The sequence below is a fragment of the Cnephaeus nilssonii genome, assembly GCF_951640355.1.
Source record: "Cnephaeus nilssonii genome assembly, chromosome: 14".
NCBI classification, from domain to species: domain Eukaryota; kingdom Metazoa; phylum Chordata; class Mammalia; order Chiroptera; family Vespertilionidae; genus Cnephaeus; species Cnephaeus nilssonii.
In genome coordinates this window covers 49334766-49347785 of record NC_137085.1, presented here as the reverse complement: position 1 = coordinate 49347785, position 13020 = coordinate 49334766, and the positions used below count along the sequence as shown (strand labels likewise).

The following is a 13020-nucleotide window of genomic DNA, read 5'->3' as shown; positions in this document are numbered from 1 at the left end:
GCCGAGATGGATGGAAAAATCCTAAAATGTTTCTTGTTACCTTCAGGGTTTACGTTTTTTGGTTTAAATATTAAGCCTTTGAATCCTCTGTACATATTACTAGATAGGTTTGCTGTTGTGAAGATTAAAGATGGTGGAATATTGTCTTGTAGAAAGGTCCTAATCTAGAGTCAGCTGAGTTATGAACTGGACCCCCTGAGTATTTAAGTCATAGTCAGTGAATGGACATTCAATTCTGTTCCACATGGAAGGGTTCAAAGTGAACTCTGAGAACCTCACTTTGGAAACTGAAAATGACCCCAAAGCATGGAATCTTGGAAATCATAAGAAAGGGGATTAAAGTATATTATCTTCTAAATTATATTTTCTTAGGAAAGCTCTGATTTTATTAAAAGTGCCTCTTGGCACTAACCAGTTTGGCTCAGTGGATAGAGGGTTGGCCTGTGGACTGAAGAGTCCCGGGTTCGATTCTGGTCAAGGGCATATGCCTGAGTTGCCGGCTTGATCCCCAGTAGGGGGCATGAAGGAGGCAACTGATCAATGATTCTCTCATCATTGATGTTTCTATCTCTCTCTCCCTCTCCCTTCCTCTCTGAAATCAATAAAAATATATTTTTAAAAAAGTGCCTCTTGGAATACTTTAAAACCTCATATAATTTTCATTATGTGAAATAGCTCAGCTGCTCTTGGATGCTGCGGATTATCACTCCCATTATTTTCTTGTGTGTGGAGTGTTAAGGATAGTGGCTTATTAATAGGGTGAGCCATTCTGTTTGGGCAATGGAAAATTGGAACACAAAGCATACTTCGGAGAGCTTTTCTTTCAGGCCTTAGGGATTTATTAAATGTATTTGCTAGAAAGCAATCAATTCCTGTCATGTGATCACTTAGCCGGTCTCCTGGGGATGCCCCTGTGCCACGGCTGTCATGGTTATGCTGGTTAAATGGGGGGAGCAGATTGTGTTTTGCTAACTCACTGCTTTGAGTCCCGGGGAACTTAGTTCTGTGCTCACAGTGTGAAAACATAAGATCCTTTATCTAAGACCAGTATTGTTTTGTTGGAGAGTACACGGAATGGGATATTGGTACACTATAGAGTTCTTTAATTTTATGTAGTAGAATATATGGTAGGTTATGAATATTTGCTTAATTTTCTATTTTCATCTCAAAAGTATTTTCATATTTATGTTCTTTTCTACTTATTGACCCTAGAGGGTGGGTAATAAGGAGGAGAAGACAAAAGGGGAAGCTGGGATTAGATCATTGTTTCTCAGAGGGGTTCCCTAAGGCATCTGAGTCATGTGTGTCCCCTATAACTTTTAATGCAGTAATTTCATTACAATTAATAAGCATACTTAGGATTTTGGCTTCTGCGTTGAGACTGAGACACTCTCGTGCCCACGTCTGGAGGGACACTATTACTCTGTGTTGTAGTTTTTCCTCACGTGCAGGAGGAAAGTCTTGAAAGTCCATCCAAAGGGATCCAACACCTTGGCATATTATAAAAGCATTATGAGTGAAATGTGTTTTATTGAAATGGGCCTAAAAGCTTACCTCCGTTTCTTTAATAAAGGCCTGATGTCATGAAGTGTTGGTAGTTAAGTCATCTGTGTTAACAGTCATGCGGTGTTAACAGCACATTGACAGAACAGGAAATAAAATGAGGTCATGGTTTGGTGATGGATCTACATCCTCTAGTCTCATTGCCACCTGAGCAGACACACTGATTGTTCTCTTTTTCCCTCTGCTGTCTGTCGGAAAGGCACCACCATGGCAGCTGGGGGCATTTCTCACTCATCTAGGTTCTGACGTGTGATGGAAATCCCTTATAATTAGTGCTTTGTTTACTGGGTGTTGGAGTATGTTAGTACGTGCTGATAAATTTTCTTCATTATCTGTCGTATAATACCTGTCACAAAATAAAGTCAGTTAAAGCCATCTTTCTGCCAGTGGTAATTTTTCCTTTTTTGTGTGTTTTGTGTTTTAGATTAACTTCATTTACCTTGCCAAAAGCACACAAAAAACCATGCTGACTTTAACTCTGGTGTGTACAGTTACATTCCTCCTTGTTTGCAGTGGAACTTTTTTCCCATACAGCTCCAATCCTGCCAGTCCAAAGCCAAAGAGAGTGTTTCTTCAGGTAAGAGCAGTTCTGCGTGAGCTATTTGAAATTCTGGAGAGGAAAGCCTTGTGTGTTTTGAGCTTCACTAGTCAACAGGAAAACCAGCTGACATTCCTACTGTTGACCTATTGAGTTGTACTCAACTATTCTGTGTACGACAGTGAGGAAAAGACTGACCATCAAGAGGCATTCTTATCAGCTACTAGTAGATATTTCCCAAGAGACCAAATTGGAAATATCTGCTTGTTGTTTTATTACTGTTCAAATTGTAAAAGTGCACCCACTTTGAAAAATAAGAGCAAGTATATATCATGGGGTAATGAGCTTTTAGAAGTACAGATTGTAAGAATTTCTGCAGGCCAGTAAAAACCTGAACTATCAACTGGCAAAATAAAATACGTATTTATTTATTAAATTTATTGATTTTAGAGGAGAGAGGGAGGGAGGGGAGAAAGGGAGGAGGTAAGGAGGAAGAGAGAGAAACATTGATTTGTTGTTCTGCTTATTTATGCATTCATTGGTTGATTCTTTTATGAGCCCTGACCAAGGACTGAACTCACAGTTTTGGTGTTTGGGGACGATGCCCTAACCCAGCAGTGGCCAACCTTTCAGACCTCACAGACCACTGGTTGGTGACCGCTGCTGTAACCAACTGAGCTGCCTGGCAGGGGCCTAAAATAGATATTTTTAAATGCTAGTAAAATTGATCTTAGTTAACACTCAAAGCAATATGTGACAGTGAAAATACAGCAATTTAGAAAGGGTTTAATAAAATGAAATTTAGAATTTTCTTATATTTCAAGTTTTTCTGCAAACTTTTAGAACTGGCTCTATAAAGCAGGAAAAGGGACTGTGTTGCTTTATTTACAGTTCTCTGTTAGAGGGTGTGGAGAGGCCCAACAGAAAAGCTGAGTCACAACCTAGATAATTATTCAAGGACTTGCATAAGTAATAATAATATTTGAACTTAAATATGAGAGATTTTGAAAAAGGGCCAACTAGTCCTTGTTTATATACAGGAGGACATAGTGATACATTTTATGTGACATTTTACAGTTTGCAAAAAACCTTTGGTGAAGAACAGCTAATTTTTAAAAAAAGTTTTTATTGATTTCAGAGAGGAAGGGAGAGATAGAAACATTGATGATGAGAGAGAATCATTGATTGGCTGCCTCCTGCATGGCACCTACTGGGGATTGAGCCGGCAACCCCGGGCATGTGCCCTGACCAGAAATCGAATTGTGACCTCCTGGTTCATAGGTCGACACTCAACCACTAAGCCGCACCAGCTGGGTGAGAACAGCTAATTTTTAGGAGATTTAATGTTTTCTGTGACTTACTAAATGTTTTCAATGTAAAAGTATAATTAACATACAATATTAGTTGCAGGTGTACAACAGAATGTCTTTCTAATTTTTATAATTAATTAAATCAGTACTACTGAGGACAAACCAGATTTTTGTTTTTAAAAACTCCTGTTATGATTGGAATTGGGGTTTGCTTCAGTGCCAGTTGGTGAACTTTTTCTGTGAAGGGCCAGATAATATTTTAACCTTTTGCACTCAGATGTCGAGATTAAAATTACTCTTTGAATGTATCAATAATTTGAAATATAAAAAAATCCAAATAAATAAGTTTGTATGAAAAGAAACTCCAGTTTTTTATTCTACTGCCGCGCTTTGTAAAATCTGGGGTATTTAAAAAATTAAATCCCGAGTAGAATAAAGGAATCGAGAAAAAAGCAAGCGAGTGCAAAGGGTTAAGATCTTCCAGCTGCTGTTTTTTTTTAGAGTGAAAGCAGCCACAGACAGTACCTAAGCCCTCTGCAACCCTTTTTCTTCTCCTGTATGATATTCTTCAGGCTGCTTTCTGTTGTTAATTAAGCTATCCCAGCCCTAACTGGTTTGGCTCAGTGGATAGAGCGTCAGCCTGTGGACTCAAATTCCGGTTCGATTCCGGTCAAGGGCATGTACCTTGGTTGCGGGCACATCCCCAGGAGCGGGTGTGCAGGAGGCAGCTGATTGATGTTTCTCTCTCATCGATGTTTCTAACTCTCTCTCCCTCTCTGTAAGAAAATCAACAAAAATATATTTTTTTAAAAAAAAGGAAAAGCTACTTGAGCATTGATACTTAAAAAAAAAAAAGCTGTTCCAGAAGGAACTTGGTGTCCCTTCCCAGAATTCTGTTAAGCACAAGTCTGTCATGTACTGTTGAGCTGTGATTCCCATTTTTCTCTGCACATGAATTAGTCTCATGTAACACTGAAAGGGAAATATGTGTGTGTACTACGTAAGTCCTTATCTAAAAGGAGTTCTAGTGTCCATGGTTTTCAGAATTTATATGAAATTTAAATATATAAATGTAAGAAAAAAATGAAACAAAAGTCAAAATATATTTGTAAGAAATAATAAAATAATAAAACAACCATCTTTGAGTTTAAAAGAAAGAACATTAATAGTACTTAAGAAAACCCAATGGACCCTTATGATCCAACTCTTTGTCCATCTCTCCCTCTTCCCAGCCCCTAAAGAAGTACTCACCCAACATCTTGAAGTTTGGAGTTAATCATTACCTCACTTTTCTTTATTTAACCACATATGTATAAATCCCTAAACAACAGCACATAGTTTTGCCTGCTTTTGAATTTCTTACAGGTAAAGCCATTCCATAAACATTCTTCTGCCCCAGAGTCTGCGAGAGAGAATCTTCCAGGTTGATTTGTGTCACTGTGGTGCATTGTTTTCCTTGCTGAGCAGACTTCTGTTGTAGGATGACTCCCCAGTTTGCTCACTTTACTGTTAGTAGACATCTGGGTGGTTTCCGGTTTTTGCTAAGGTGGGCGGAGCAGAGGTTTCTCTAAGGTGTCTATTCAGGAGTGGGACTGCTGGCTTGAAGGGTATGTGCATGTTCACTTTGTTAGGCAACGCCAACCCGTTTCCTAACGTGATCGTGCCAGCACACCCGCCCTCCAGCAGTGTGCGAGGGGCCTGTTGCTGCTCCACAGCCACCTCATTTCTGGTATTGTCAGACCTATTCATTCTGGTTAGTCTGGGGTGGGGTATGGGTGAAGGAACTGAAACAGTTTTCTCATTGGTTTTGTTCTTTTCAGCATATGACAAGGACATTTCATGACTTGGATGGAAAAGTAGTTAAACGAGACTCTGGAATATGGATCAATGGGTTTGATTACACTGGAATGTCTCACATCACCCCCTACGTTCCGGAGATCAACGACACCATCCGAGCACGCTGCGAGGAGAAGGCACCCCTCTGTGGTTTCCCGTGGTACCTCCCAGTGCACTTTCTGATCAGGTTGGTTCACTGCCCTTCTGCTTCAGTTGGGGGCGAGTTTGTTCTCAGGGCCTGTCACTGTATCCACACTTGATTATCTGAACTGGTCAACACGGAAGTCAAGTGCCATTCACACTGCGTTTTCCTATCACTGCAACAGTTCTGTGTTTAGTGGGATGAAGCACTCAGAAGAGTGGTTTTGCTTTTTTTGTCAAATTTAGAAAAGTCCTCTAGAAATCTCAGTAGTTAGAAAGGGCGGCCTTCTTAACTGAGCTACTAGACAGCAGTTAAGCATCAAGTTCAAATCATGTGTTTCATTTCTGGGAAAAATTTTTGTGTTGTTAATCCTCACCTGAGGTTATTTTTTTCCGTTGCTTTTCAGAGAGAGAATGGGAGGGGTGGGGGGAAGGGAGAAACATTGATGTGAGAGAGACACATTGATGGGTTGCCTTCTGCATGTGCCCCAACCTGGAGCAGGGAGCAAACCCACAACTGAGGTATGTGCCCTTGACCAGGAATCCAATCAACAACACTCTAACCATTGCTCTTCACTGGCCAGGGCCATTTCTGAGATATTTCTAGCATTTGGCAGTGGAGGATTAGATGAGAAGAAATAGTTTGGGTAGTGGAATCAAGATCACCTACGATCCTTTATTCTTAACTTTGGGAAGGTTTTATTCTGCAATAACCTGGGCTTCAGAGGAATTGGCATTATTTATTTCTAGAGGCCTGGTGCACGAATTCGTGCATGGGTGGAGTCTGACCAGCCCAACCAGATGCGGGGAGGGAGCACAGGAGGTTGGCTGGCTGGCCCGCCCCCTGGGTAAACTCCTGGTCAAGGGGACAATTTGCATATTAGCCTTTTATTATATGAGGATTATATTCATCAGAGTTTATTTTCATGCCCCAAAATCTGTTTCAAATATTCTGAACACAAGCATCCTAAATATTTTTGAAATAGTGAATACTGAATTCCTTTCCAAATAGGAAAAACTGGTATCTTCCTGCCTCAGAAGTTTCTCCTGGAGAACCTGTTCATTTCAGGCTTATATCCAAAGAGCAGACCCCCTGGGATTCTGTAAAGCTGACCTTTGAAGCATCAGGTAAGTCACATGACAGTTTTCTTCTTGTCTATAGTTCTTAAAATTTTTAAGCATGAATGTTTTTTTCCTCAGGTTTATAATAGTGACCAGTAGCTTAGTGTTTCTAAAAGCAATTGCAGCTGATTATGATTTTTTTAAAGAAAATTTAACAGGAAGCACTAACCTTCCTCTATCCTTTATGCACAATTTGGAGAATTCCAGTAAAGGCAGGTTCCTGGTAGGCAAGCTGTACATCACCCATCCTATGTTTTGTGATTACAGATGTCAAGAAATCAGAAAAGATTTTTTTGACTGTTTATATGTATGTCTGTCTGTGTACCAGTTACCACACTTTAAATTATAGAAGCTTATAGGCAATGATTGGAACAGTTAAGATCCTTTGTAGTTTTTTTCAGTGTTTTGCAGTTACTTTGAGTCTCCTTATCCATGAACTTGGAATGTCCTTTTATTTATTCAAACCTACTTTTTTTGTCAAAAGTGTTATAAAATTTTTCTTATCTAGGTTTTATTGCTATTATAATTGGACTTTTCTCTACCAGTATGTCTTTTAACTGGTTATAATTTGTGTGAAGGCAATTGACTTCTGTATGTCAATTTTATATCTTGCTACCTCATTGAATCTTTTATTTTTTTACTCTTGAAACTTTAGCGTTCTCCAGGTATACCAGGAATTGCCAGACTTTAAAGGGACAGGTAGTAAATATTTTAGGCTTTGCCATAATCTAAGCCTGACTGAGTGGTTCAGTTGGTTAGAGCGTCATCCTGTACACCAAAAAGGTTGCAGGTTCAATTCCCGGTCAGCATATACCTAGGCTGTGGGTTCAGTCCCTGGTTGGGGTTTATACAGGATGCAACCGATGTTTCTCTAAATTTAATTTTAAAAAATCCTCAGGTGAGAATTGAATAAAAACAGATTAATAAATTTAAAAAAAATAAAAACCATTTTTAGCCTGAGAGCTATACAAAAGCATAGCTTGTTGACTACTGCATATCATCTGCAAATGTAGTATTTCTTCTTTACCAATTCTTATGCCTCTAATTGATTTAAGTGGTTAATACTTCTAGCATTGTGTAGAACAGCTGCTGAGACAGGGGCATTCTTGCCTTGTTCTTACGCAAAGTCTATAGTGTTTTCCCATGATAGATGATTTTTTATCATGTTTAGCATTCAACAGTTGGCACTTCTTGAAATCTTTTTTAAAATAAGGAATTATTTTTAATTTTGTGAAAGGCTTTTTTTTTTAGCCATCTGTAAAGATAATCATAGGTCTTTTCTTCCTTGTATATTTTGATATGACATATTCCATCAGGTTATGGCCTGTTATTTTCTTAATGTGATCTTGAATGTTTGCTAATATTTTCTTTAGAAATTTTGCATATCTCATGAATTACAGAGTGGCCAGATTATGATGATCTCTGAACGCATAGTAATCTGGCCACTAAGTGTGTGTGTGTGTGTGTACATATTTATATATTAGAGGCCTGGTGCATGAATTTGTGCATGGGTGGGGTCCGGCCAGCCTGGCCAGGGGGAAGGGACATGGGCGGTTGGCTGGCCTGCCTGCTGGTCAAACTCCTGGTTGAGGGGACAATTTGCATATTAGCCTTTTATTATATAGGATATACACTGAATGGCCAGATTGTTATGTGTTCAGAGATCATAATAATCTGGCCACTCAGTGTACATTGGTCTGTGTGTGTGTGTTTTATACTCTATCAGATTTAAGTACCAGTGTTATGCATTATAAATGTAAAAGCATCATAAATGTCACACATCATGAAAACCGTTGGCAGGTTTTCCTTAATTTTCAATGCTTTGGAAGTTTATGGAGTATTGGAACCACTTGGTTGAAAAGGCCTGAATTCCTCTCTGAAACCACCTGTGTCTTCTTTGTGGAGTAGCTTAATTTATTTTTCTAGGGTAATTGGTCTGCTTAAGCTTTATGGCTCTGTGTTCAGTTTTGGTTGCCTGTATTTTCCTAGAAAAATCTCTATTTCATCTGGGTTTTCAAAGTTATTAGTGTAGAGTTCTTCAAAGCAGTCATATGTGATTTACAAACTTACGTTTATTTCTCTTTTTGCATACTTGTTTTTGCTCCACTTTCCTCCTCCCCCACCCCCAATACCTCTTTCCTAATCAAGTTAGCTAGTGGTTGTCTTAAAATAGTAACAGACTTTTGTTTAAGGTGGATATGTTTTGTTCTGTTCTCCATTTCATTGATTTCTGATTTTGTCTATAATATTTCCTAACTTGTGCTTTTTATTTTGTTGTCCTTTTATATACTTGTCATTTTATTGAAAACAATGTTTATTGCTATGTATTCTTATCATTGATTTACCTGTGTCCAATAGTTTCTGGTATATGTAGTATTTTTATTATAAAATTTTCCATAATTTTTGTTTCTATTTCCTTTTACCCATGCATCTTTTAAGTAGGACACCCTTAATTTCCAGGTAGAAGGCTGGTTTGTTTTGTTGATAATTTCAAGCTTTGATTTATGATCAGTGTTATCTGTAATCTCAATTTTATAGAATTTTGCAATTTTAATGATCTAACATTTTACTTTTGTATTTTATGCTCACCCGAGATGATATATATCTGTAATATCAGCATGTAAAATTTGATACAGATTTCATATGGTCTATTTCACTGATCATTTTGTTTAGGTCTTTTATATCATTTTGTTCAATTGATGTCTTAAGAGTGAAATATATGTATTTCTATATATATGTTTTGCATCCCCTGTGTAGTTTTGCTTCATAAAATAGTTGCTATTATTTGGTGTACAGAATAACAGTTTTTATGTGAACTTGCAGCTTTTAGTATCAAAATGCCTTTATTTTTAATGCTTTTTGTCTTGAATTCTATTTTCTTCCGACATCTAAGAGCTCTTTTTAACCTTGTGTCCAATTGCGTATAATACCTTTGTTCATACCTTTATTTTTACCCTTTCTGAATCTCTTTTAAGTATATTCCTTGAATATAAGTACATGATTGGCCTGGCTTTGTAAGCCAAGCTGAAAACTTTTCTTTTAGTGGCCGAGTTAGATCTATTCACATTTTATGACTGATGCTTTCTGTCTTTGTCAGTGGTTTATAGTTACATGACTTATGTGTAATACTCCTTTTCCTTTGATGTCTACTTTAATTAAAGATTTTCTGGCATTTAAGGAAGTTTATATTTTATTTTTGTTTTGATCACCTATTATTTAACCTTTCACTGTGTCGGGGAGTGTGCTTACTAGCTTTGCTCTTCACTCTCTGGTTTGCTACATGCAGCATTTACACAGCAGTTTCCCACCCCAGGATCTGTTTTAGTAAGATAAAATCCTCAGTGCCAGTTCTTTTGCTATGGTTGTTGCAGTTCTCTCTTGGTTTGATGATGCTTATTTTCTAGATTTCTGAAGAAGGGCTCTCATGGGTGTTAGAATGTTTCAATGACAAGGCTAAGACTTGAACCCAGGTTTCTACTGCACCTCATTACTTACCTTGATTGATCTACACAGATTGGCAAACCTCCATTCGGTTTGCAATGAGTGTCTTTAAAGTGATAAAAGGCATGAATTTCATAGTCTGGTTTGGTTGGTGGCTTGCTTTTCTTGTAGATGCTGTTTTAAGGATAGTTATAACTGACCTTTCTTCCTCTTATGTTACAGGACCAAGCCATATGTCATTGTATGTTCGACCCCACAAAGGGTCCACTCTGTCTCAGTGGTCTCTCGGCAATGGCACCCCAGTCACAAGTAAAGGAGGGGACTACTTTGTATTTTACTCCCATGGACTCCAAGCCTCTGCATGGCAGTTCTGGATAGAAGTGCAGGTGGGAATTTCCCAGCACTGCTGGCTTCACTGGTCAGCTTCCCAGGTGGTAGTTGGCAAGTATCAAATACTTGGGATCAGTATTCTGCCTTCACCGAGCTAGAAAACTAACAACTTCTCTCTGCCAGGTCTTGGAAGAGCAGCCTGAGGGCGTCGTCACTGTGGCCATTGCTGCCCACTATTTTTCTGGGGAAGACAAGCGCTCCTCCCAGCTGGACGCTCTGAAAGAGAAGTTCCCAGACTGGACGTTCCCTTCTGCCTGGGTGTGCACCTACGATCTCTATGCATTTTAACCTTGTGAATGAGCTCTAAGTAAATGCCCCGTGGGATACTTCAGGTGACATGGTCTCTCCTTATGCTACATGGATATTTGTGATGTAAGTCAATGAATTTTAGGAAGTTTTGTGGGCCAGCTCTCTCAGGGCCAAGCACTGTAGTGGTTGTGCTGTGGGGTAGTGACACATGGCCTTTTTAAAACTTGAAAATGCCAGCTTTTTGGCGCTTAAGCACACGTGGGTACTACCACTACACTAACATGTCATTTTATATGACCTTATGGACAGAAGCCAACAGACCACTGCAACAGTGGTCTCCTGAGGGTCATGAAAGATGCTGAGACAAATGACATTTCCAATGAAAGCCCAAGACCATTGGTTGTGTCATGGATGGTGGGTAAACTGCCAGTCCGTGGAGTAATGATGCCCCTTGAGGCCTACTGTAGGTCACTAGGAAACGAGTACAAGAGGACGGGAAGCAGCGTGGGGCGTTTGAGGCCCCAGCCTGTGCTGGGAGAAGTGCTTCTTCAGGCAGCTTCTAGCGTGTGCTTTGTGTGTGCTGAAGCCCAGGACCCCTGGTGTGGAAGCCGGTGTTCAGCTGGTGGTTTCTAGCCTACTGAGGAGTGGTCAGTGCGGTCCTCGTCGCAATGCCCGTTTCCCTCTGAAACATCTGTCCCCCTCTCCACCTTACCGATGCTCTACCCCCTCGGTTTTCACAGGTTCTCTTGGTCCAGAAGGTCAGTTGTTTGTGCAAGTACAGGACTTGCACTTCTTGCCTCAGAGCCGGTTGCCATGGCGGCTGTTCTGGGGAGGGTGGGTAATAGTGACTGAGCATTGTATACATACTTATTCTCTTTGTTTTGTAGAAGGGAATTTTCCAAGGTTAATCCTTAAGGGCGTAATTTTATTCATGCATGGGGTCCTTATTTTTGTCTGTTTTCTAACCAGCTGAACAGATTGCTTTCTCAGTAACTTACTGTCCAGCAGACTGGCTTCCCTGTAGCTGTTGGGGTTCAGACCCTGCATAATGGCAACCCTAGGACTTAAGAGGTGCTTTTTGTTTTGAAGAAGGTGGCTTGTGAGCATATCACAGCAGTGGAAGGGCTTGGTGAGATCACTGGTAAATTTTGCTTTTTTCTGTTAAGAGGTGTAAAAAGTTGGACAAATTCTGAGTTTAGTAAGCAACCCCCCCCCCAAAAAAAAAAAACATTTTAAAGAAAAGCCACAGTAAAAATGGGCACTTGGACCCATTTGAACAGAAAGAGTATAGTAAGTGTGCATCACGGGAGGAAATTCTTCTTGTGCGATCCACAATGTCGTCATATTGCCTGCCTAATTTGTGGCTCCTTAAAACTCACTGGGCCCACACAAACAGGGCTGAGTGATAACATGCTGGCTGTGACATGCATGGACACTGGGGCCGTTGCTTTTTTTTTTGACTTTGTAGAAACCACATATTACTAGCCTCAAGTGCCTGACTCCTGCCACATTTTTCTGTCAGGCGGTAATAAAGTTAAGTGTTTATAGCTTGTATGGAATCACAGTTGTGGAGGAAAAGTTAGACACTTAATAGCTCAATGAATTTTAAAATACAGTCAGTCCTCCATATTTGTAGGTTCCACATCCACAGATGGAAAATATGCAGGGAAAAAAAGTTATTGTTGACATGGACTAAGTAGTTAGGCCTACAATGGTTGTGTCAGTAGTAAACATGTAGACTTTTTTCCTTATCCTTAAAAAATACAATATAACAACTACTTACATTGTATTAGATATTACCAGTATAAGTAATGTAGAGATGATTTAAAGTATATGGGAGGATGTACGTAGGCTATATGCAAATACTATGCTATTTTATATATGGGACTTAAGCATCCGTGGGTTTGGGTATCCAAGAGGGTGGTTTAACCATCCCACCTGAGTTCTAAGGGATGACTGTACAAGCATATTTTTGTGAGTAATCTGAAATTACCAGAAATTGTTTTTAGGGGGGAAAAAAGGCAAAAGCCCAAATGTGTTACTTGTGATCAGTTTCCTTTGGGAAGGATGTTGTTACTCCTTTTTTCAGTAACAATCATGGTTTTCTTTTTGCCCTTGAATTGTACCTTCATAATATGTAAACAATTATGTTTTTAGGCTTTCTTTAGTATTATAAAGCTTCCATATTATGCAAGGTTGGTAACAAATCTCTGGGCATGCTTAATATCCTGGGATATTGATTTAATAGCAGAAATGGTTAAATCCGATATTCATGGCTCTGTTAATAAGCACACCACTGTTAGATGAGAAGCCCTCTGAAATTAAAGAACTTTGTTTTTCTTTTTTAGTATCTGATCATTTGAATAACATTTCAAAAAGAGTCTTTGCAAATCCTAAAATACATGATTTCCTACAGAATTTAAATGTAAG

At 39.2% G+C, this 13020-nt stretch overlaps 1 protein-coding gene across 2 annotated transcripts in view; it reads left to right on the top strand.

The window, feature by feature from the left end:
- ERMP1 (endoplasmic reticulum metallopeptidase 1) overlaps positions 1–12930 on the top strand; it is a 33333-nt gene extending 20403 nt beyond the window's left edge. For both annotated transcript variants that reach the window (XM_079791147.1, XM_079791146.1), the window contains exons 11-15: positions 1988–2140; positions 5232–5434; positions 6401–6516; positions 10174–10337; positions 10465–12930. In XM_079791147.1, coding sequence (XP_079647273.1) covers positions 1988–2140; positions 5232–5434; positions 6401–6516; positions 10174–10337; positions 10465–10629 — 801 coding nt within the window. In that variant the 3' untranslated portion in view covers positions 10630–12930. The remainder of the gene's footprint in view (positions 1–1987; positions 2141–5231; positions 5435–6400; positions 6517–10173; positions 10338–10464) is intronic.
- The last annotated feature ends 90 nt before the right edge of the window (positions 12931–13020 follow it).